The 21,406-nt window shown below is 38.7% G+C and overlaps 1 protein-coding gene across 5 annotated transcripts in view; it reads right to left on the bottom strand.

Moving 5' to 3' along the window:
• Positions 1 to 21,406, bottom strand: part of CNTN3 (contactin 3) — a 380,656-nt gene that overhangs the window by 38,848 nt on the left and 320,402 nt on the right. For all 5 annotated transcript variants that reach the window (XM_081528272.1, XM_081528273.1, XM_081528271.1 and 2 more), the window contains 6 exons: positions 15,616 to 15,733; positions 14,599 to 14,757; positions 14,350 to 14,499; positions 12,393 to 12,463; positions 11,212 to 11,446; positions 8,032 to 8,147 (listed from right to left, as the gene is read on the bottom strand). In XM_081528272.1, coding sequence (XP_081384398.1) covers positions 8,032 to 8,147; positions 11,212 to 11,446; positions 12,393 to 12,463; positions 14,350 to 14,499; positions 14,599 to 14,757; positions 15,616 to 15,733 — 849 coding nt within the window. The remainder of the gene's footprint in view (positions 1 to 8,031; positions 8,148 to 11,211; positions 11,447 to 12,392; positions 12,464 to 14,349; positions 14,500 to 14,598; positions 14,758 to 15,615; positions 15,734 to 21,406) is intronic.

The raw sequence follows: 21,406 nt of genomic DNA, 5'->3' as shown, positions 1-21,406 counted from the left end.
TTCCGCTGTGAAGCCGTCTGGTCCTGGGCTTTTGTTTGCTGGAAGATTTCTGATTACAGTTTTGATTTCCGTGCTTGTGATGGGTCTGTTAAGATCTTCTATTTCTTCCTGGTACAGTTTTGGAAAGTTATACTTTTCTAAGAATTTGTCCATTTCTTCCAAGTTGTCCATTTATTTGCATATAACTGTTGGTAGTAGTCTCTTATGATCCTTTGTTTTTCTGTGGAGTCTGTTGTGATCTCTCCGTTTTCATTTCTAATTTTGTTGATCTGATTCTTCTCCCTTTGTTTCTTGATGAGTCTGGCTAATGGTTTGTCAATTTTGTTTATCTTCTCAAAAAACCAGCTTTTAGTTTTGTTGATTTTTGCTATGGTCGCTTTTGTTTGTTTTGCACTTATTTCTGCCCTAATTTTTAAGATTTCTTTCCTTCTGCTAACCCTGGGGTTCTTCATTTCTTCCTTTTCTAGTTGCTTTAGGTGTAGAGTTAGGTTATTTATTTGATTTTTTTCTTGTTTCTTGAGGTACGCCTGTATTGCTATGAACCTTCCCCTTAGCATTGCTTTTACAGTGTCCCATAGGTTTTGGGTTGTTGTGTTTTCATTTTCATTTTTTTCTATGTATATTTTGATTTCTTTTTTGATTTCTTCTGTGATTTGTTGGTTATTCAGAACGCTGTTGTTTAGCCTCCATATGTTGGAATTTTTAGTAGTTTTTTTTCCTGTAATTGAGGTCTAATCTTACTGCATTGTGGTCAGAGAAGATGACTGGGATGATTTCAATTTTTTTGAATTTACCAAGGCTAGATTTACGGCCCAGGATGTGATCTATCCTGGAGAAAGTTCCGTGTACACTTGAGAAAAAGGTGAAATTGATTGTTTTGGGGTGGAAAGTCCTGTAAATATCAATTAAATCTAATTTGTCTATTGTATCATTTAAAGTTTGTGTTTCCTTGTTAATTTTCTGTTTAGTTGATCTATCCATATGTGTAAGTGGAGTATTAAAGTCTCCCACTATTATTGTGTTATTGTTAATTTCCCCTTTCATACGTGTTAGTATTTGCCTTACATATTGTGGTGCTCCTATGTTGGGTGCATATATATTTATAATTGTTATATCTTCTTCTTGGATTGATCCTTTGATCATTATGTAGTGTCCTCCTTTGTCTCTTTTCACAGACTTTATTTTAAAGTCTATTTTATCTGAAATGAGTATTGCGACTCCTGCTTTCTTTTGGTCTCCGTTTGCATGAAGTATGTTTTTCCATCCCTTCACTTTCAGTCTGTATGTGTCCCTGGTTTTGAGGTTGGTCTCTTGTAGACAGCATATATAGGGGTCTTGTTTTTGTATCCATTCAGCCAGCCTTTGTCTTTTGGTTGGGGCATTCAACCCATTTACATTTAAGGTAATTATTGATAAGTATGGTCCCGTTGCCATTTACTTTGTTATTTTGAGTTCGTGTTTAAACATCCTTTCTGTGTTTCCTGCTTACAGAAGATCCTTTAGCATTTGTTGGAGAGCTGGTTTGGTGGTGCTGAATTCCCTCAGCTTTTGCTTGTTTGTAAAGCTTTTGAATTCTCTTTCATATCTGAATGAGATCCTTGCTGGGTACAGTAATCTGGGTTGTAGATTATTCTCTTTCATTACTTTAAATATGTCCTGCCATTCCCTTCTAGCCTGAAGGGTTTCTATTGAAAGATCAGCTGTTATCCTTATGGGGATCCCCTTGTGTGTTATTTGTTGTTTTTCCCTTGCTGCTTTTAATATTTGTTCTTTGTGTTTGATCTTTGTTAATTTGATTAGTATGTGTCTTGGGGTGTTTCGCTTTGGGTTTATCCTGTTTGGGACTCTCTGGGTTTCTTGGACTTTTGTGACGATTTCCTTCCCCATTTTAGGGAAATTTTCAACAATTATCTCCTCGAGTATTTTTTCATGGCCTTTCCTTTTATCTTCTTCTTCTGGGATTCCTATGATTCGAATGTTGGGGTGTTTCATATTGTCCCAGAGGTCCCTGAGGTTTTCCTCATTTCTTTTGATTCTTTTTCTTTTTTCCTCTCTGCTTCGTTTATTTCCACCATTCTATCTTCTACCTCACTTATCCTATCTTCTGCCTCCGTTATTCTACTGTTGGTTCCCTCCAGAGTGTCTTTTATCTCCTTTATTTCATTATTCATTATATATTGACTCCTTTTTATTTCTTCTAGGTCCTTGATAAACATTTCTTGCATCTTCTCAATCCTTGTCTCCAGACTATTTATCTGTAACTCCATTTTGCTTTCAAGATTTTGGATCATTTTTATTATCATTATTCTAAATTCTTTTTCAGATAGATTCCCTATCTCGTCCTCTTTTGTTTGGTTTGGTGGGCATTTATCATTTTCCTTTACTTGCTGAGTATTTCTCTGCCTTTTCATCTTGTTTAGATTGCTGTGTTTGGCGTGGCCTTTCTGTATTCTGGTAGTTTGAAGTTCCTCTTTATTGTGGAGGTTCCTCACTGTGGGTGGGGTTGGACGGGTGGCTTGTCAAGGTTTCCTGGTTGGGGGAGCTTGTGTCGGTGTTCTGGTGGGTGGAGCTGGATTTCTTCTCTCTAGAGTGCAATGGAGTGTCCAGTATTGAGTTTAGAGTTGTCTATGGATTTGGTGTGCCTCTGGGCAGCCTGTATATTGATGCTCAGGGCTATGTTCCTGTGTTGCTGGAGAATTTGCATGGTATGTCTTGCTCTGGTGTATACATTTTTAGTTATATTCCCCTGCCAACAACAACAAAAATCTACTAGGTCCCCGCCCCTTTACTGCCCAAGTTATTTTCCTGTCAAATATTCTTTAAAAAAATCTACTAGCTCCCCTCCCAAAATATACTTACCTGTAATATTTCAAATGCTTCCCAGGTGGCTCAGTGGTAAAGAATCTGCCTGCCAATTCAGAAGACCTGGGTTCAATCTCTGGGTCAAAAAGATTGCCTGGAGTAGCAAATGGCAGCCCACTCCAGTATCCTGTCCATTGGGTAACAAAGAGTCCGACACAGCTGAGCACGTGCGTGCTCACACACACAAACACACACAATATTTCACAGTATAGCTTTTCCCATTGCTTGTCAAGATTATTATCCCGAGTTTTATTTTCTCACGACACAAAATGACTGTAAAGAAATGGACTGTATGTACCAAAATAGAACTTTGGAGCTTTTGTTTCTCAGGCACCTACTACCCATGAACTTAAACCATCTGTCTCCTCTTTATCTTGTTCTTATCTGTTGTTTCTACAAAAAGGCGCACAAGAAAAGATCTGAGCCTGAGTGTTGTGGTTAGAAGATGAAATAAATTGGAGCCCAGGGAAATGAGCTCCTGAACGACTTCTTGGTCAAATCAGAAAAAAAAAAAAATTAGTCTAGATGCTAATGATGATGTGTGCTCAGCACGCCCCATGGCACATGATCAACCCCCACTGAGATGAGAGGAAGGCAGGAGCTATTAACAATTGCGAAGATATATTGGGGAAACTGCAACCCAGAAAGTTAGCCACACGACTGCTAATTAAAAACTCAGCTAAGTCATTTATTCTTCCAGGTTACTGTTTAAATCATTACTGAGACTATGAAAATACGTATTTCTATCTTGGCACAATTATATACACTATTTCTTGAGCTGTCCCAAAGAGTATATCTTTGTCTTGTTTCTTTCTTTTCATACAAACCAAACCCTTGGGGGCTTCCCAGGGGGGATTAGTGATAAAGAATCCACCTGCCAATGCAGGAGATTCAATAGATGAGGGTTCCCTGGGTCAGGATGATCCCCTGGAGGAGGAAATGATAACCCACTCCAGTATTCTTGCCTGGGAAATCCCACTGACAGAGGAGCCTGGCCAGCTCTAGTCCATTGGGTCGCAAAGGGTCAGACACCACTGAGCACAGCCAGCACAGTGCAAGCCCTTCCGGGAGAAATTTTCACTAGTTGTTTCCTTTCAATACTATATTCAGGCTTTATGTGGATGTTAAGTTTGCTACTCTTTACAGGGGAGATGCTATAATTAATTCAAGGCAATTTCCATTTGCTCATCACTCCCTCATCTTTTTTGCTCCCCTCGTGAATGGCAACACCAGTGGCAACACAAACAACAGTACTGAGTCCCATACTCAAGACTGTGCTATGTGTTTCTATACTACTTCACTGGTTTTCACAATTTTCCTTCCAATGAAATCTCATCCCAATGCCCAATATGCAAAAACAGAAAAGGAGAAGCTCCCAAAGTCTCTTTGGCCCATTTTCACAATGGCTGCTTTATCTCATTTAAAATTTCTCTAATGATGCTGTGAGTTATTTACTATTATCTTTATTTTAACAGGGCCTTGGAGAACATTCATCACGTGCTCAAGGCCACAGAGCAGTAAGATAATGGAGCTGAAATTGCATTTACTCAGTCACCATGAGCTTTCCGCATACTTCCTGTGTGCCGGATACAACTGCTGGCACCTGGGATACATAGATGAACAAACAGGCAGGGTTTCTTGTCCCTGATGGAGATTGTATTCTGCTCTAGTGGATATGAATGCAGGTTTGTCTAGTTCAAAAATGGTGTGAACTTAACAAGATCACTATTCTGGAACTACATGGATTCTTTGGTTTTCTCTCTTGTTCCATCAACCTCTCTCTCCTGAACTGAGCCACAGCGGTGTAATTCTCTTTTCTTATAGAGCTGCTTATCTGGATGACTTCTGATTCACTTAAACTGACATATTCTTACACCAACATCTACCTGCCCACAAGCTGTCAGACAATCACAGTGACTGGTACCATCCCTGTGGCCCTTGGAAGCCTACCAAGCCCATCTATATATAGTCTCTTGTTTATTTCTCTTAACTGTTTCGCAAGCTACAACCAGGTCAGGAAGTATGCCCCTGTCATAGAGTGTACCCTGGAGAAGGAAATGGCAACCCACTCCAGTATCCTTGCCTGGAAAATCCCATGGACAGAGGAGACTGGTAGCTGCAGTCCATGGGGTTGCAAGGATTCGGGCACGACTGAGCGACTAACACACACTAAAACTCACACACAGAGTTTGTAAAGGGCAAGGTTATTGAATGGGGGAGGTGTACCTCAGTCTCCTGTCAGAGGGATGTATGATGAGCTCATTTATTTTCTATAAGTAAATCTGATTTAATATTGAATTTCATATCCTGCTTGACTTCAATCACTCCTGAGGATCCCTTCCCAAAGCTTTGCCAAGATAACTTACTGTTACACTGTTTGATCCCTTTAGGCCCAGAAATTCTGCCATTCTAGGGGAATAAGAAGTCCTTGTTGAGTAGAGGAAGCTCATCTGTTCACTTCTGTGGTCTCACCATCACCCTGGGCACTGCCAGGGAGAAAGTGATAGGACTCACAGGACTTCGTAAGACTAAGATCTTTGTTTCTTCCAAAGTCACCAGAAATTTCTCTTGCATTTTTTTCCTCTGTGGTATTTTCTCTTTCCCCACTTTCTAGGATACATGAAATAATCTGCTTAAAGGCCTGAGCTTTGGAAACAAAGCCAGGAAGGAAGGAATCTCACAGGTAATCCCATCTTAATAGCTGTCACAAACTCTCCTGAGACAAAAGAGCTTGGAGTTGAAGAACTGCTTGAGAATATTCACTGGGGAGACATCTATAAATTTATATCTCAATATTCTTTGGGAATATGGCTCATGCTTCTTCACTGGTTACTAATATGAGCCAGAAACTGTGAGATGCACAAGTATCTAATCTCAGTTTATGCTCTCAAAATCCTATAGGTTAGGCCCATTGTTCCCATTCTGCAGGTGATGAAAGTAAGGCTCATAGAATTTACATCACTTTTCCAGCAAAGTGAATGGCAGGGTTGGAATCTGGCACAGATTTGACCTCAGAACTATGCTATTACATCTGTGTTCCTTCTATGTCTGTCAATGTCACTTTTCCAATTATTGGGGTGCTACTATTGGTTGCCCATTATCTTTCACTGCTTCCATTCACCATTAGGGAATTAAAGGAATTTTTCATCCGAATGTTCCTGGCTTCCTTTAATATGCTAACCAAGTTGCTCTTCTATATGGATGCGGTGCTTTGCTTCTTCAATATCATTTTGCCTTCCTTAAGTCGGAACAGTTCTGTCTGTGATCAAGGGTCTCTGTGTAAAGACCAGGGCCTCCTAAACATACGTGTGCAGGAAGATATTTCCCTATGGGTACTCACTAAAAATTCACATTCACGACATCTATCCCTAGATGTTTGGGTTCAGTGGGTCCAGGGAGGATTCTGGGGACTCATCTTCAGCAAAAATTCATGTAATTGTGGGAAAGTGGCCTATGGTGCCTCCTTTGAACATCACTCCTCTAGTCTATCCTTTCTTGACTTTGCCATTAGTGCTTACTCAAGTCACTGCTTGTTTGGTTACAAGGACCCGGAACTCCTGGAAGTTCACATGTAAAGAGAGTTGACTGAAAAGAAGGACAAGGCAACATTATGAGAAAGAACACAGCCAACTTGAGAACTGGATGCTGTCAAAGAGCTATTCTGTTTTGTTCTTTAAGGCTACATGGGTCCTTGTCTCCTCCATTTTTTTTAGGGTTGCATCAGAGTATGTCTGCTCCATCTCATCTCTGTAGAGCTTCTTGGTTCTATTTGCAATGTCCTTCACTGGGCTTCCAGAGGGCTGAGATGGTAAAGATCTGCCTGCAATGCAGGAGACCTTGGTTCAATCCCTGGGTCAGGAAGATCCCCTGGAGAAGGAAATGGCAATCCACTCCAGTATTCTTGCTTGGTGAATCCCATGGACAGAGGAGCCTGGCACCCTATAGTCCATAGGGTCTCAAAGAGAGTCGGACAGGATTGAGTGACTAACTCTTTCACACTTTCACTTGGCAAGTCTGACCTGGGTCCTCAATTTGACATATAACTGCGTCACTCTCACTAAACACAACCTCTGTATTGCTTGCTTCAAGACATCATACAAGAATCTGACGTAGTTCAGCTGAACTGTCCATGGGCAGTTGCCTTTGATCCAGTGGCCACCCTGGTGCAGTTATTTGAAGTTATGTTGGCAGGTGGCAGGGTACATGGTCCTGTACTGCAAACATGTGCTGCATGTAAACCTGCCACAGAATCAGGAATTAAAAGCATGAGGGAAGCTTCCTAACAAGATGGCTGGGGGTGGAAGTGAAATCACAACTATGGCTACTAAAAGTCATTGCCAGAGAAATTTTAAGACTTAACTTTTTATCTCATCTGCTTTCTGCTTTGTTGTTTTCGGTTCTCTCTAACTGCTCCCTCCTAAACATGGGGCCCAGTCAGAATGGTTCTTCTTAACAGTGACAGCCATCTGTGACCTGGCCCCAGTGTATTTTTCTTTTCTTCACCTGAAATCAGCTTCCATAGGTAGACCTCTACTCCTTCCATTCCTCCAAAGTGCCATGCTCAGTCTGGAATGTGTCTACTTTTTCCATGTTTACCTACTTTTTCTGTTAAACCTGAATGCCCTTAAGAAACTTTTCAAGGTCTCTCATCCCTCTACCATTCCGTGTGAACTATTCTGATCTTTATTACATTTGGTTGCGTGTTATCCTATTTCACACCATTCATCTTCTTTCACCAAAGAGAATTATTTGAAGGCAAGAATTATATTCTACACAGCTGGCTTCTTTAGAGCCAGAAGCAACAAGTCCACCAAGAAAATAAGACAAAGTACTGGAGATTGATTTAACTGTCATCACGATCATCCTATGAACTTAAAATACTACAGTTCAATCTTATTGTCAATCCAGCTAAAAGATTAGGCCACAGGATACATTATTTCCTTTCATTTTATTATTATTTTCTTTTCTACCATGCTCAAGTTATTTTCATTCAATTGGTTGAGTTAAAATCAATATTTGTTGATAGTCACAGGGAACAATATAGTGATACAATGGAACAAAAGTCAGACTTTAGCTAAGATGTCATTGCTATAAAGACTTGTAAATGAAAGAAGAAAAAGTAGCCTGCCAACGTTCATACACGAGCTAATTACTTTTAAAAGCTATTACCTCATAACCGAGTAAATGTCCATTGCTCAATTTCCAAGGAATAGCATTCCATGAAACTTCAATTTCTGAGGAAGATAGGCTATTTGCAGAAACTTGAGATGGAGCTATTGTAGGCTCTGTTTGGGAACAGAACGTGAAATATAGTTATAATTTTGATAGTTAATTTTAAAAATCTACTTAAGTTTTTATTTTAAAAAAGCATTTTAACATATTTGAAAATACTATAAAATACTCTTTAAAAATATTTGAAAATATGAACCATGTCTTGGTCATGTCCCATTTCCTAGGAAAAGATGGCATCATAACCACAGGCTTTTTCTTGCTGAACAACCAGAACAACTCTACCGTCCTCTCTGGTACTCCCTTCTTGGTATTCTACTTTTCTCCCTTTTTTCCCCTCTGTTCTTTCCATTATATCATTATTTCTCTCTTTTTCATCCTTCAGCCCCTGTGGGAAATCCTATGTCTATAAACGCTACCTATTTTTATTTTTGGTCTTGCCAAACAAAAGTCAAGGTCTATAGAATTCATTTACTCAATAAGCATTTAGTGAGTGTCTTGTCCAACCAGGCTCACAAGAAGGGCAAAGTTCAATGAGATCTTGTACTCTTCTGAAGCAGATAAACCTGCATAGAGCTATTATACAGTACAGAGATCCCCTTGGTAATGGAGAACTCCTGGGGTTTCACAGGCCCTCCGCAGTGATTCTCCCGTCTCAGGACACAGCTCATTCATTTCTATGTTAAAGGATCCTGCTCCCTGGCCATGGCTGATGGGTACTGACAGCCTGGTCCAAGGAGGGGTCTATTAGATACCTTTCTCTTGAGAACATGGGCTTGGAGAAACAAGGAAGACTTGAGGCCAGTCAATCAGCCCTGGGCCCTGGTGCCCTAGAGAGGCCCTAGATTTCTGAGGGCTCAGAGTTTACTTGATTAAGGCTCTTCATGAGGTCTGCTATTCAATACCTCCCCCTTTGGTTCACTGAAATGTCTGAGGATATTTCCAATAACTCGCGCTTTTTTCAAAGACGAGTCAAGTCAGATTCTGACATCTGGAAAAGACAGAAAGACCTTTAACTGACTCATCAGTGGTGGCAGGAACGGTAACAGGAGAAGGAATGTGCAGGAGGCAAGAGGATACTAAAAGGCTCTGGCTGTCACCTCCTTCCTAGCTGCCAGCCCCCATCCTGTCCAGGATGCACATGGTGGACAGCACCCAAAACGCCCTGGTCAAATACCATCACTCCTCAGACCCCTGATCTGCCTTTGTAATGATAATCCTTCTCAGTAACTCTTGGAGAAGAGTTCTATCTATGAATTTAAAAGCTCTTTCTGCCGCAAAAATTTTGATAAAGCCTTTTCCTTTTTCTCTCAGAACTCTGTGGAAAAAGAACAAAAATAGGGGGCGATGGTATGATGAAAAAGTGAGCTTTCCTTATTTGTTTTTAGGAATGACAACTGTGGACCCACTTCTGCAATTTACTGTAAGGCTTGGTGGATAGAGGAGATGCTGTGAAATCATATTTCATGAGCTCAGACTATTCAAGAGCAAAAGCCTAAGTTAAAATACTAGCTCAATAGGTCTGTATGGATTTTGGCAAATTCATTAATTTTTCATCAAGCTTCCATTTTCTCCTATGTAAGTGGGAAATGACAACAGTACCAACACATCATTCCTCTTTGGAAAATTCAAATTAGGTAATGTCTGGCTCATAGTAAGCATTCAATACTTGCTACTCCTGCCATTCTAATTAGGTAGAACCACATGAGCTAGCAAATATTCAGCTGCTTTTGACCTACAAAATGGCTTTATAGACTTCTCCTAACACTACTATTATTTTCTAAAGAGGTGCAATAACTAGGACAGAAAGGCAGACAAAGGGAATGAGTCCAGAGTGGAGTGTGTGTGAGTCTAAACCAACCGGAACTGGTGAACCCCATCCTTGAACCTGCACATTCTGTGCTTCTCCAAGGTCATACTTGTGGTCTTCCCTCTCCAATCTGCTAAAACCTCTTAGCTCTTAGGAACAACTTTATAACTTGAGACTAGGGCTATTCAAAGAGATTATCTTAATCTTACCCCCAAAAGAAGAAAGCTCTGGAAGGCAGAGCTGCTCCCTGCTTCACAGACTAGAATTCAATGAATTTCCCCTGAACAGATGTTTAACTAATTGTGAACCCCTCTGACTATTCACTGAGCTTCACACTTCAGGTAAGCATGGTTGATCTTTATTACCTGGATGAGGACTCTAACTGTGACTTCAAACATTCTTCTTTTGAAGAAATATATCTGAACTCACAAAGAACTTTCAAATTGGCGTTTTGGATCACAATTGGATTATTAAGTTTGGAACCGAGAAAAAGAGCTTCCTCCATTTATGATGAGGTTACATAACAACAAACACATAGTCATTCAAAAATATAAGTTGAAAATGCATTTAATACACCTAATATATTGAATAGCATAGCTTAGCCTGTGCTGTGTGTGCTTAGCTGCTTAATCATGTTCTACCCTTTGCGACCCCATGGATTGTAGCCTGCCAGGCCCCTCTGGCCATGGGGTTTCTCCAGTCTAGAATACTAGACTGGGCTGCCATGCCCTCCTCCAGGGGATCTTCCCAACCCAGGTCTTCCACATTGCAAGCAGATTCTTTACCTGCTGAACCACCAGTGAAGTCCAAGAATACTGGAGTGGGTGGCCTGACTCTTCTCCAGGGGATCTTCCCAACCCAGGAATCAAACCAGGGTCTCCAGCATTGCAGGCGGGCGGATTCTTTACCAGCTGAGCTACCAGGGAAGCTCTAGCTTAGCTTAGCCTACCTTAAACAGGCCCTGAACACTTACATTAGACTCCAGTTGGGAAAAGTCATTTAATACAAGGCCTATTTTACAATAAAGTGTTGAACATCCCGTGTAATTTATTGGCTACTGTACTTAAAGTGAAAAACAGAATGGAGAATGGTTAAATGGTACAGAATGGTCATACGTGTATCCACTGTTGACCCCTATGGTTGCCTGGCCAACTAGGATCTGTGTCTACTGCTGTCCAACACCCTGATACATTATTTGACTCCACATCACCAGCCCAGGAAAAGACTGAACCAAAGTAAAATTTCCACTGAATATGTGTCCCACTTCACACCATTGTAAAGTTGAAAAATCATTGATAGCCTTTCCATACCTTCTTCTGCAGAGAAAACTGTTGTCACTGGGCTAAACGGTCCTTCACCTTTGTTATTATAAACACCCACTTTAACTTCATACAGTGAAAATGGCAGGATGCTTTCATTCCTAAAGACGTATCTTGGAGTATCAGGAGATGTGACCACTGTCTGGATCCAGTTGGTTACTCCAAGAGGGCGGAAAGCAACAACATACCCAAAACCTTCACCATTCTGTAGTTCTTCAGGGACTGGCTATAAAGGAAAGACATATTAAATCATACTTTCACATGAGGGCAAGGCAAAAATAAATTCAGCTATAATATGGAGTCTTTTCTAAAAGTCATCAAATAATAATCTTCATTGTACGAAGTGGCTGGATTAAGAAAGGAGAAAAGGGACAGGGAGACAGTGAGCTGCTTTAAAATAGACACACGCCACTCTCTCAGCCATCCAGATAACTAACTAGAATTTTCCAAAATAATTTAGATTTTTGAGCATCCTGTAGCCGCAATCTGAGTTCTGAATAATAAAGATATACTTTCAGTTGAAATACTGCATCTCTATATTAAATAAAAATCGTCTTCTCCCTAACGTTGATCTTATAGAAAAAATTATATATTGACATGATAATTCAGTGCAAGAGTAAAGCTTTAAAAAAGGAAGTAAAAAGAAGGTTTTAAACTCAAAGCTGTATTTGTATCATGTCAAAACTTTCTATTGATACTCCATGATCTCTTGACTTCTTATTTCTCCATCAACATCTTCAAAATAGAGACAACTCTAGTGTTTTCTGGTTTTGTTAATTAACATTTTTCCTAATTACGACATAAAGCAAAGGCTGAGAGAATGGCCCAAAGCAGCACTGCGTGGAGAAGTGGCATGTGCATCATCAATGGGGGAACAGCTCCAGAGTCAACAGTCTAGACTTGACTCATCCCCAGCCAGATGACCTTGGGCAAGTTATTTAATATCTCTATGCCTTAGTGTTTTTAACCTATAAAGAAAATGTTGTGAGGATAAAATGAAAAAAAAAATTGTGAAATGCTAGGAACAGAGATTAACACAAAGTGAACATTAAAAAATATGAGCCAGTATTAATAGCTCTACCACCATCACTAGCACCACCAGCATCACCCAGGAAGCCTTGGCTGTGGGAAGACCATCACCCTAACGGGGCAGACGCTGCCCAGACACTTACATCCCAGGTGATCACCAGTTCAGACCGGCTCCCACCTCCTCCACTGACTTCTGAAGGAGGCACTTCCGGCACTACACAGGTTAGAGAGAAGAAATGAAACCCTGTTCACATTTGGTAATATTTATTGGAAGGACGACTCAACATTGTTTACTTTTAATATCTGAATAATTCTATAATTGGCATATGACGTGTGTGTGTGCATGTGTGCATGTGTGTATATACATGCAATATGTATGTGTGTATCTCTAAATAATCACATAATTTACATTTGCATAAAATTATTAAAGATTCAAAATATCACAAACAGTAAGAAAAAATTACACAGTATGAAGGTTAATAAAATGAGAAAAAGCGTTTCACGTGGGACTATGATAAACCAATCCAGCATGGAAATTTTTTTCCCCAAGTGTCAAAGCTACTTTTTTTTTAATTGAAATATAGTTGATTAACAATGTTTTAGGTGTACAGCAAAGGGATTCAGTTACAGACATATATACATACATATGTACACATACATATATATTTTTTTCAGATTCTTTTCCCTTATAGTTATTGGAAGATACTGAATATAGTTCCCTGTGCTATACAGTAGGTCCTGGTTGTTTATCTATTTTATATATAGTAGTGTGTATCTGTTAATCCCAAATTTCTAATTTATCCTGCCCCTTTCCTTCTCCCTTTGGGAATGTTTCTTTTCTATGTCTGTGAATCTATTTCTGTTTTGTAAATCAGTTCATTTGTACCATGTTTTTAGAGTCCACATATAAGTAATATCATATGATAATGTGCCTTTCTTTCTGCCTTAATTTTACTTGGTATGATAATCTCTAGGCCTATCCACATAAGCACGGAGATTTATCTTGTGACTACTCTAAGTAAAGATAGAGTTCTCAGAACATTGGCTTTATATAAAAATGACTCACATTGAAATCTTTAAATCCTGTTCTTTCATGAATCTCACACGGGCATTAGATTTCTCACTAACAGAAATTTATGTTTTGTAAATCTCATGACACACCTAGAGTGTAAGATACCTAAAGTTAGGTCCTTGTTGTGTTCACAGCTCTACCCACTGTACCTAGAAAGTGCTCAGCACACAGCAGAAACTTTCTAAACATATTTCTGTGAATAAATGAGCAGAGCCTCAAGACAGACGTGGCTCCCCAATTTCTCATAATCCCTGGCACGAACATTCTATGCATTGTCCTAAGTGAGAAAGCATCATTAAAATTACTGAAATATATTTCATGACTTCTATCTTGGCTTTGTTCCAAAGTGATACATCGGCTGTATTTCAAACACAATTTTAGTCTACAGATTCTGAAAAGCGAAGTCTTAAATCCTGTCTGATGCCTCAATAATGTGATACCATATACACTTCCTGTTCTGCGGTTTCAATGTTAGGCTGTTTTTAGCATTACAAAGGGGTCTTATGGTTAATATTAATAGTCGCCCCTCATTAAAATTTTAAAAATAATTCTCTCTTAATTTAATACTCAAGGAGCCAAAATATACCTATTCATCAATCACTCAAGCTCATTCACTGAGCTTGGAGGGCAGAATGAGATTTCCTAGCAGCTGATCTCCCAAAAGTCATTATCCTACCAATTTGTCGATGCTTGTTATAAATGAAAACAGCACTTCCCCTGTTAACAGGGTGACGATGTCAGATAGTAATTATAACCTTAAGTGACAAAAACACAGTCACTCTACATGCACTAATGAAGGCCGACGCTGGACTGAACTCTTGCAAATGTCACACTACATGAGATTCACTTACACGTGTGTCTTTTGACAAATGCCATATGGCCAGTCTGCTGTGAGATAGGTCAGATAATTGCAACGAGGCATTATTGAGGCTGAATCCCTGCCGGCCTGGGGATCAAGGGCAAGAGAAGTGGAAACACACACCGAGGAAGACCTATGAAGCCAGGACTCAGAAAACAAAAACACTAACCTGCCTCTTCAGTTCTTACTTTTTCTGAGGGTAAACTGGGTTCTCCACCTCCGATTTTGTTACTGGCTACAACCCGAAATTCGTACTCCACCCATGGATTTAACTCGACTACTGTAGCTGTGTGTGTTTTCCCATCAATGACCTCAGGCACTACAAAGGAATATTTCAGAGAGGTAAACGTTTGCACATCTTAGGGTTGAACTGAAATCCATTCATTTGTACCAGTGGCATCTGCTTCACCCCCTTTACCTGTTGTGGCCGTTTGCCAACCCACAGAGAAGGGCGTCCTCGCCTGGACAGAATAGGCTATAACTGGGCTGTGGTTGTCTGTACCTTCTTTCCAAGAGAGCTGGGCTGTTGTGTCTGTAATTTCATCTACCTTCACGTTCTCTGGTGGCCCAGGTGAACCTATGGAAGGCAAAAATGCAAACAACAGTTCAGTTCAGTTCAGTCACTCAGTTGTGTCCGACTCTAGTTAGCAATTCCATAAACCAACATGAAGACCTGCCTCATGACACGTGAATACCTCCAATGGATCCCAATTTCAAAAGCACTTATGGAAAAAGGAAATTTCCCTGGCAATTGAACAACCATTTTCTTTCTTTTGCATTCCTGTTGCTAGATATTAAATCTGGATTTTGAGCCATAAATTCCTAAGGCATAACACTCCACGACTGCAAATGACATCTGCTTTTTGAGTCCTCTGGCAGGATTCCTGTACCTTTCCAAATTCAGTAACCTTCACTTTTGCGTGAAGCCTTTTTTTCTTTTTTTTTTTTTTCTTTTAATCTCCTGGGACATCTCCGTAGTTTCCAGTTTGTTATCTAGAGCTGTTTTATTCTACAATGCACTCTGGGTCATTTTTCAGCCCAGCAGCAAATCAGTACTTTGGACAGTAGCTCAGACTGGCAAATTTTCTGAGGTATTCTGGATGATCCTGGTTTTCTAGAAGTACACACAGACACAGACACACACACACACACACTATCACTATCACTGAATTAATGATATGTTCAAAAACACATCAGCTTGGCAGCAGCTGTGGAATGCTTATTACTGTGAGAGCTACTGGAATGACAGAACTGAGATTTTATTTCTTTGAATTAGCATCAGTCCTCATTGGTACATCTTTCTGGTCTATTTGGGTGGGGTGGGGATAAAATGAATATTATAACTTGCATGCTCATATTGCTATCTCATTTTTCTTCAGCAAGGAAGGCTCAGTTAACATGTTTAAAAACAAAACACTGAGCCATTAATGCTTACCTCTTACTATGAGGTCAGCAGCAGATGAAACACTGTCCACCCCTGTCTGCACCATACAAACATATTTTCCACTGTGCTTTAATTGAATGTTTCTGATCATTAAATCACCTGATGAACTCTGTTGGAAAACACAGGTAATGAACATATTATTATTCAGAAAACACAGAATCTTAAAGGCCATATTCAACAACACCATTGGGACAAAGCCCATATTTAGAGAGAAGACCTAGGTGGTTATAAAACAGAAGATTGCTCCAATGCAAAGTATGGAAATAAAAACAAGTTAAAAACCACACGGGACTGCAGCCATAGGTTTCTGTAGCTAAATAAATGACAAGCTTTCCCCTGAGCATTTATGGTTTCACAGATAAATAAGGGCAGAGATTACAGTCTCAGAGTCTATTTACTTCCAATAGGGTGACACTTCTTTTTATATCCACTGCTCAGCACCAGCTCAACTCTTTTCTCTTGTTCCAGCCTCTCTGAAATTATCTGCCTGAGAAGAAGAGGGAAGCACTTGGGTATCTGGTGGGAGATAAACGCAGCACGACAAGGGGATTACCACGGTTGAGACACTTTTCTGAGCTCTTTGAAGCTTAAAAAGCCTAATGCTATTTAATTCCTTTGCTACAGAATTTAGGGACAGTCAGTATGAACCCCTCAGTAAGAAGAAATTAAACATTTTAAACCAAAAAATAATAGCTGCCCATAAAGACATTGGCTGGCGTTTCCCAGTGCCAATTAATGAAGCAAATGTATTTCTAAAAGCTCAACTTCAAATAGTTCTCGTTTTAAAAGAATGTAAAATCATGTTCATAAAATGACTAACTGCAGGCCAGTTTCATGCATTAGTAAAGTATGGATTGAAATAAAATGATTTGGAAAGCAAAGCCTTTTGAAAAGGATCACTTACTGGGAAAATCTCTAAACTGGTACAGACAAGGAAGCAATGAGTGGTTTGTCTTATAAATTAAAAGGATAATTTTACTTTTGGGTTTTCCTAGTATTTGTTGAAAGATGGATTCCACTGTCTTGTTTTTAGGTAATTTCCCAAGATCTTCTCTAGGGTGATTTCTTAAATATTGCTTCAAATCCTTAGGACTCTTAATGGTCTATACATTCTCTGATGGTTTGGACAGTATGGCTTTAGCATGATTTTCTTGAGTACTGGGAATAGACAGATGTGAGGTGATTGATGGCTGTAATTAAATCATAATCCAGAAACTGTTAAGTTTGCACATTTTACTTTCATCAAGTTAAACTTTTTCCTTTCTCTCCCTCTCTCTCTTTCTCCTCAGGGTTATTTAGAAATTTATCCCTAGGACAAAACCTTCAATGCTTGCTGACCTTTAGAAACTCTCAGGTTTTATGAGCTCCATATCCTCACAGGAGGTTGATTATCATTTCTGTAGAAATCTCTTATTTTCAGTGAAGTAAGAACTGTTACGATTAAATTCCATTAAGGCATTAGGGTAAGCTATTATTATTTCCTGTGTTTATTTGCTTATTTTGAAAGCAGTTGGGTAAAAAGGGGCTGAAAGCAGGATTTTCTTTATGTCCATAGATTCATGAATACAGTTTCTAGGCACATAAGCTAGTTTTGTTTCTTGAAGAAGTTAAAAAAAAAAAAAAAAGACTGATGTTGGGTTTGTCATTTCTGTTCATTTCGGTATTGATGGGTGAAGAGAGACATAACTTAGCTAGTTTATGTAATACTTAAACCGTCTTCCTGAAGAAATATAGCTAGGCTCACGATCAAGAGAAATATAACTTTTAATTATTTTTTACACTGAGTGAAAACGGAAGCAATGAACACGCAGACAAGGAACAATTGAGTTTTTCTTTCAGAACCATCATGAAATTGAGTGGATGAATACATTAATGAAAAATAAAATGCAGCAAAAACTAAGAAGGATCCTGCCCTTAATTTTTGTCTTTCTCAGTAGACTAAATTTATATTGTTCCTCTTCCAGCACTTTTTCTCTCTCACCCTATCTGTTGTCTTTTAATTGAAGCAATATAAAGAGTCAAGATTGATCCTAACAAAATTTCATTAAATGCTTGCCATATATGATTCACTTGAGGTTAGAGAAGTGCCTTATATATAACCTCTGCTCTCTAGGATAGAAACCTAAGTCAGGGTTTTATGTGTGTGTGAAAAAAGTTATGTTTACAAATTTATGGAAGTTTATTTATTAAAGGTTCAATAAATCGCATGGCACATATCTTGTATATACAACCTCAGAATGAAAGAGGAAAGAAATTTCCAGTCCCGCCAAGGATGTGGAGCAACCAGAACTCTTATTATTACTAATGGGAATGCAGACTGGTGCAATTACTCTGGAACTCTGTTTAGAAATATCTACTAAGGCAGGATATAAGCATAATCTACAACCCGGCAATTCCACCCCTATTACAAACTTTACAGATATGTGTGCATATGCTCACCAAAGACATTTATAAGAACGTCTGTGGTAGTACTATCCATAATAGCTAAAGGATGCAAACAATCTAATATCCATCACAATAAAGCAGCTTAATAAGCAGTGAAATATTTGTTTAACAAAATACTAATAGACCATGAAAATCAATGAACTATAACTACACAGATCATGCATAGCCAAGTCTCAACATAAATAAAAGATATATATCAGATAGAAAAGAGTAAAATGATACTGACCTATTATATTATAAATCTGGATTGTGCCTATCTTTGGTGGGATATTTAGTACTGCAATGAAGCAGTCACTAGGACTTCTGGAATAGGGGTTCCTTTGTTTCTGGATTTCACTGTTGTTTACTTGAATGGATTCATTTTGTGAAAATTCATCAGGCTATACATTTATAGCTTGTGTATTTTGGGGGAGAACATAATAGCTCTCAAGAAGCAGTTATTCTAATGTGTAATTATGGCTCTAAAAGCACCACTGTAAATAGGACCATAGTTGAAATGGTCAAAAAACATGGCTATAATTCTAAACTTCAATTTCTTTCACAAGAATAAAACACTTAATAATAATAAAAATACTATTAATTAGACCATTTGATACTTTCTTATTAAAATGAAAATGACTATTCCCAGACATTAAAAAAAGATAAAAAAAATCTGAAAGTTCACAGTTCACGTACTGCTGAAGCCTGGCTTGGAGAATTTTAAGCATTACTTTACTAGCGTGTGAGATGAGTGCAATTGTGTGGTAGTTCGAGCATTCTTTGGCATTGCCCTTCTTTGGGATTGGAATGTAAACTAATTTTTTCCAATCCTGTGACCACTGCTGAGTTTTCCAAATTTGCTGGCATATCGAGTGCAGCACTTTCACAGCATCATCTTTCAGGATTTGAAATAGCTCAACTGGAATTCCATCACCTCCACTGGCTTTGTTCGTAGTGATGCTTTCTAAGGCCCACTTGACTTCCCATTCCAGGATATCTGGCTCTAGGTGAGTGATCACACCATCATGGTTATCTGGATCATGAAGATCTTTTTTGTATAATTCTTCTGTGTATTCTTGCCATCTCTTCTTAATATCTTCTGCTTCTGTTAGGTCCATACCATTTCTGTCCTTTACTGTGCCCATCATTGCATGAAATATTCCCTTGGTATCTCTAATTTTCTTGAAGAGATCTCTAGTCTTTCCCATTCTATTGTTTTCCTCTATTTCTTTGCATTGATCGCTGAGGAAGGCTTTCTTATCTCTCCTTGCTATTCTTTGGAACTCTACATTCAAATGGGTATATCTTTCCTTTTCTCCTTTGCTTTTCGCTTCCCGTCTTTTCAAGGCTAATTATAAGGCCTCCTCAGACAGCCATTTTGCTTTTTAGCATTTCTTTTTCTTGAGGATGGTCTTGATCCCTGTCTCCTGTACAATGTCACGAACCTCCATCCATAGTTCATCAGGTATTCTATCAGATCTAGTCCTTTAAATCTATTTCTCACTTCCACTGTATAGTCATAGGGATGTGATTTAGGTCATACCTGAATGGTCTAGTGGTTTTCCCTACTTTCTTCAATTTAAGTCTGAATTTGGCAATAAGGAGTTCATGATCTGAGCCACAGTCAGCTCCTGGTCTTGTTTTTGCTGTCTGTATAGAGCTTCTCCATCTTTGGCTGCAAATAATATAATCAATCTGATTTCACTGTTGACCATCTGGTGATGCCCATGTGCAGAGTCTTCTCTTGTGTTGTTGTTCTATGACCAGTGCTTTCTCTTGGCAGAACTCTATTATCTTTTGCCTTGCTTCATTCTGTACTCCAAGGCCAAATTTGCCTGTTATTCCAGGTGTTTCTTGACTTCCTACTTTTGCATTCTAGTCCCCTATAATGAAAAGGACATCTTTTTTGGGTGTTAGTTCAGGAAGGTCCTGTAGGTCTTCATAGAACTGTTCAACTTCAGCTTCTTTGGTGTTACTGGTCGGGGCATAGACTTGAATTACCGTGATATTGAATGGTTTGCCTTGGAAACGAACAGAGATCATTCTTTCATTTTTGAGATTGCATACAAGTACTGCATTTCGGACTCTTTTGTTGACTGTGATGGCTACTCCATTTCTTCTAAGGGATTCCTGCCCATAGTAGTAGATATAATGGTCATGTGAGTTAAACTCACCCATTCCAGTCCGTCTTAGTTCACTGATGTCCTAAAAAATGACAAGGGAATTCCAAAAGGAAGTTTCACTTTGACCAAACCAATCTTGTCCCCATCCGTTTTCACTGTTAATGGTTAAAATACATGTAATTAATTACTGATTACAATAAAGAGAATAGGAGAAGTGTGTCCAAAAAAAAAAAAAAAATCCAAGTAGAATTAGTTTATATACAGTATAACAGCACTTGATAGATTATTTTTCAATATAGTCATCAGTAAAATTACATCTATCATTTAGAAATATTTAGAAACAAGCTTGTAATCCCTTAAGTGTAGTCATAATTCACATAAAGCAACTTACAAACATTACAAACATTAATACTCTTTGAATAAATTGTTAGGAGCACTAATAACTCTCTGCATAAATTAGCTTCTAATTGATTATCTCTTAAATTAGTGTTTTACTCTTTCTTTATACAGTTTTCCTAAATTCTCCTTTCCCCCACCTCAAATAGAATGGACTAGAATTAGAACAATACAGAAGCAAATCTTCATTTCCCTATCCCTATTTCCCTTAAAACATCTCCCTCAAACTGCAGCAGTATAATTTCAGTCTTTCAGAAAGCAAGTCCTTTTTCTATGCTGCTGATCATAGCATTACTTGAAAATGGAGCTTTTCAGTAACAGAAGAGCCCTGTTCCTACAGGTTAAACAGGGTTTTAAGATGAGGGAGACATTTCCCTAAGTCATATGAATTTTAGCTCTTTATAAAAAGCACTATCTTTTTCAATATGATCATTGATTCAAAAAATATTCATTAAACAATGGCTATACTTTAGTCACTGGGGATATAATGGTGAGGGAAAAAACAAACAAACAAACAAAAAAACAGTCCTTATGTTCATGGAGCTGACAGCTGAAAGATGGCCATTAATCAAATGACTACTACAAATCAATGTAAAAGTACAGTGTAATGCAAGGTCAAAGTATACAGACAAATCTATGAGTTTCTGGAGTCTTAACATATTGATAGTTGAGTTAATATCTGCAATAGAACAGAAGCTATCCAGCAAAAGAGGGTTAGAAAAAATGGTCTACACTAGAGACTTACACATATGCAGAGACTCTAAGACAGGTGAGAAAATAGTCTACTTTGAGAGTATGAGGGGTAGGGTATGTCAGGGGGATAATCAATTCACAAATCC

Source organism: Giraffa tippelskirchi, chromosome 9 (assembly GCF_054371585.1).
Source record: "Giraffa tippelskirchi isolate mGirTip1 chromosome 9, T2T-mGirTip1v1.2.pri, whole genome shotgun sequence".
Classification (NCBI taxonomy): Eukaryota; Metazoa; Chordata; class Mammalia; order Artiodactyla; family Giraffidae; genus Giraffa; species Giraffa tippelskirchi.
Note: the sequence above shows the minus strand (reverse complement) of the source record. Positions and strands in the feature narration are given on the sequence as shown.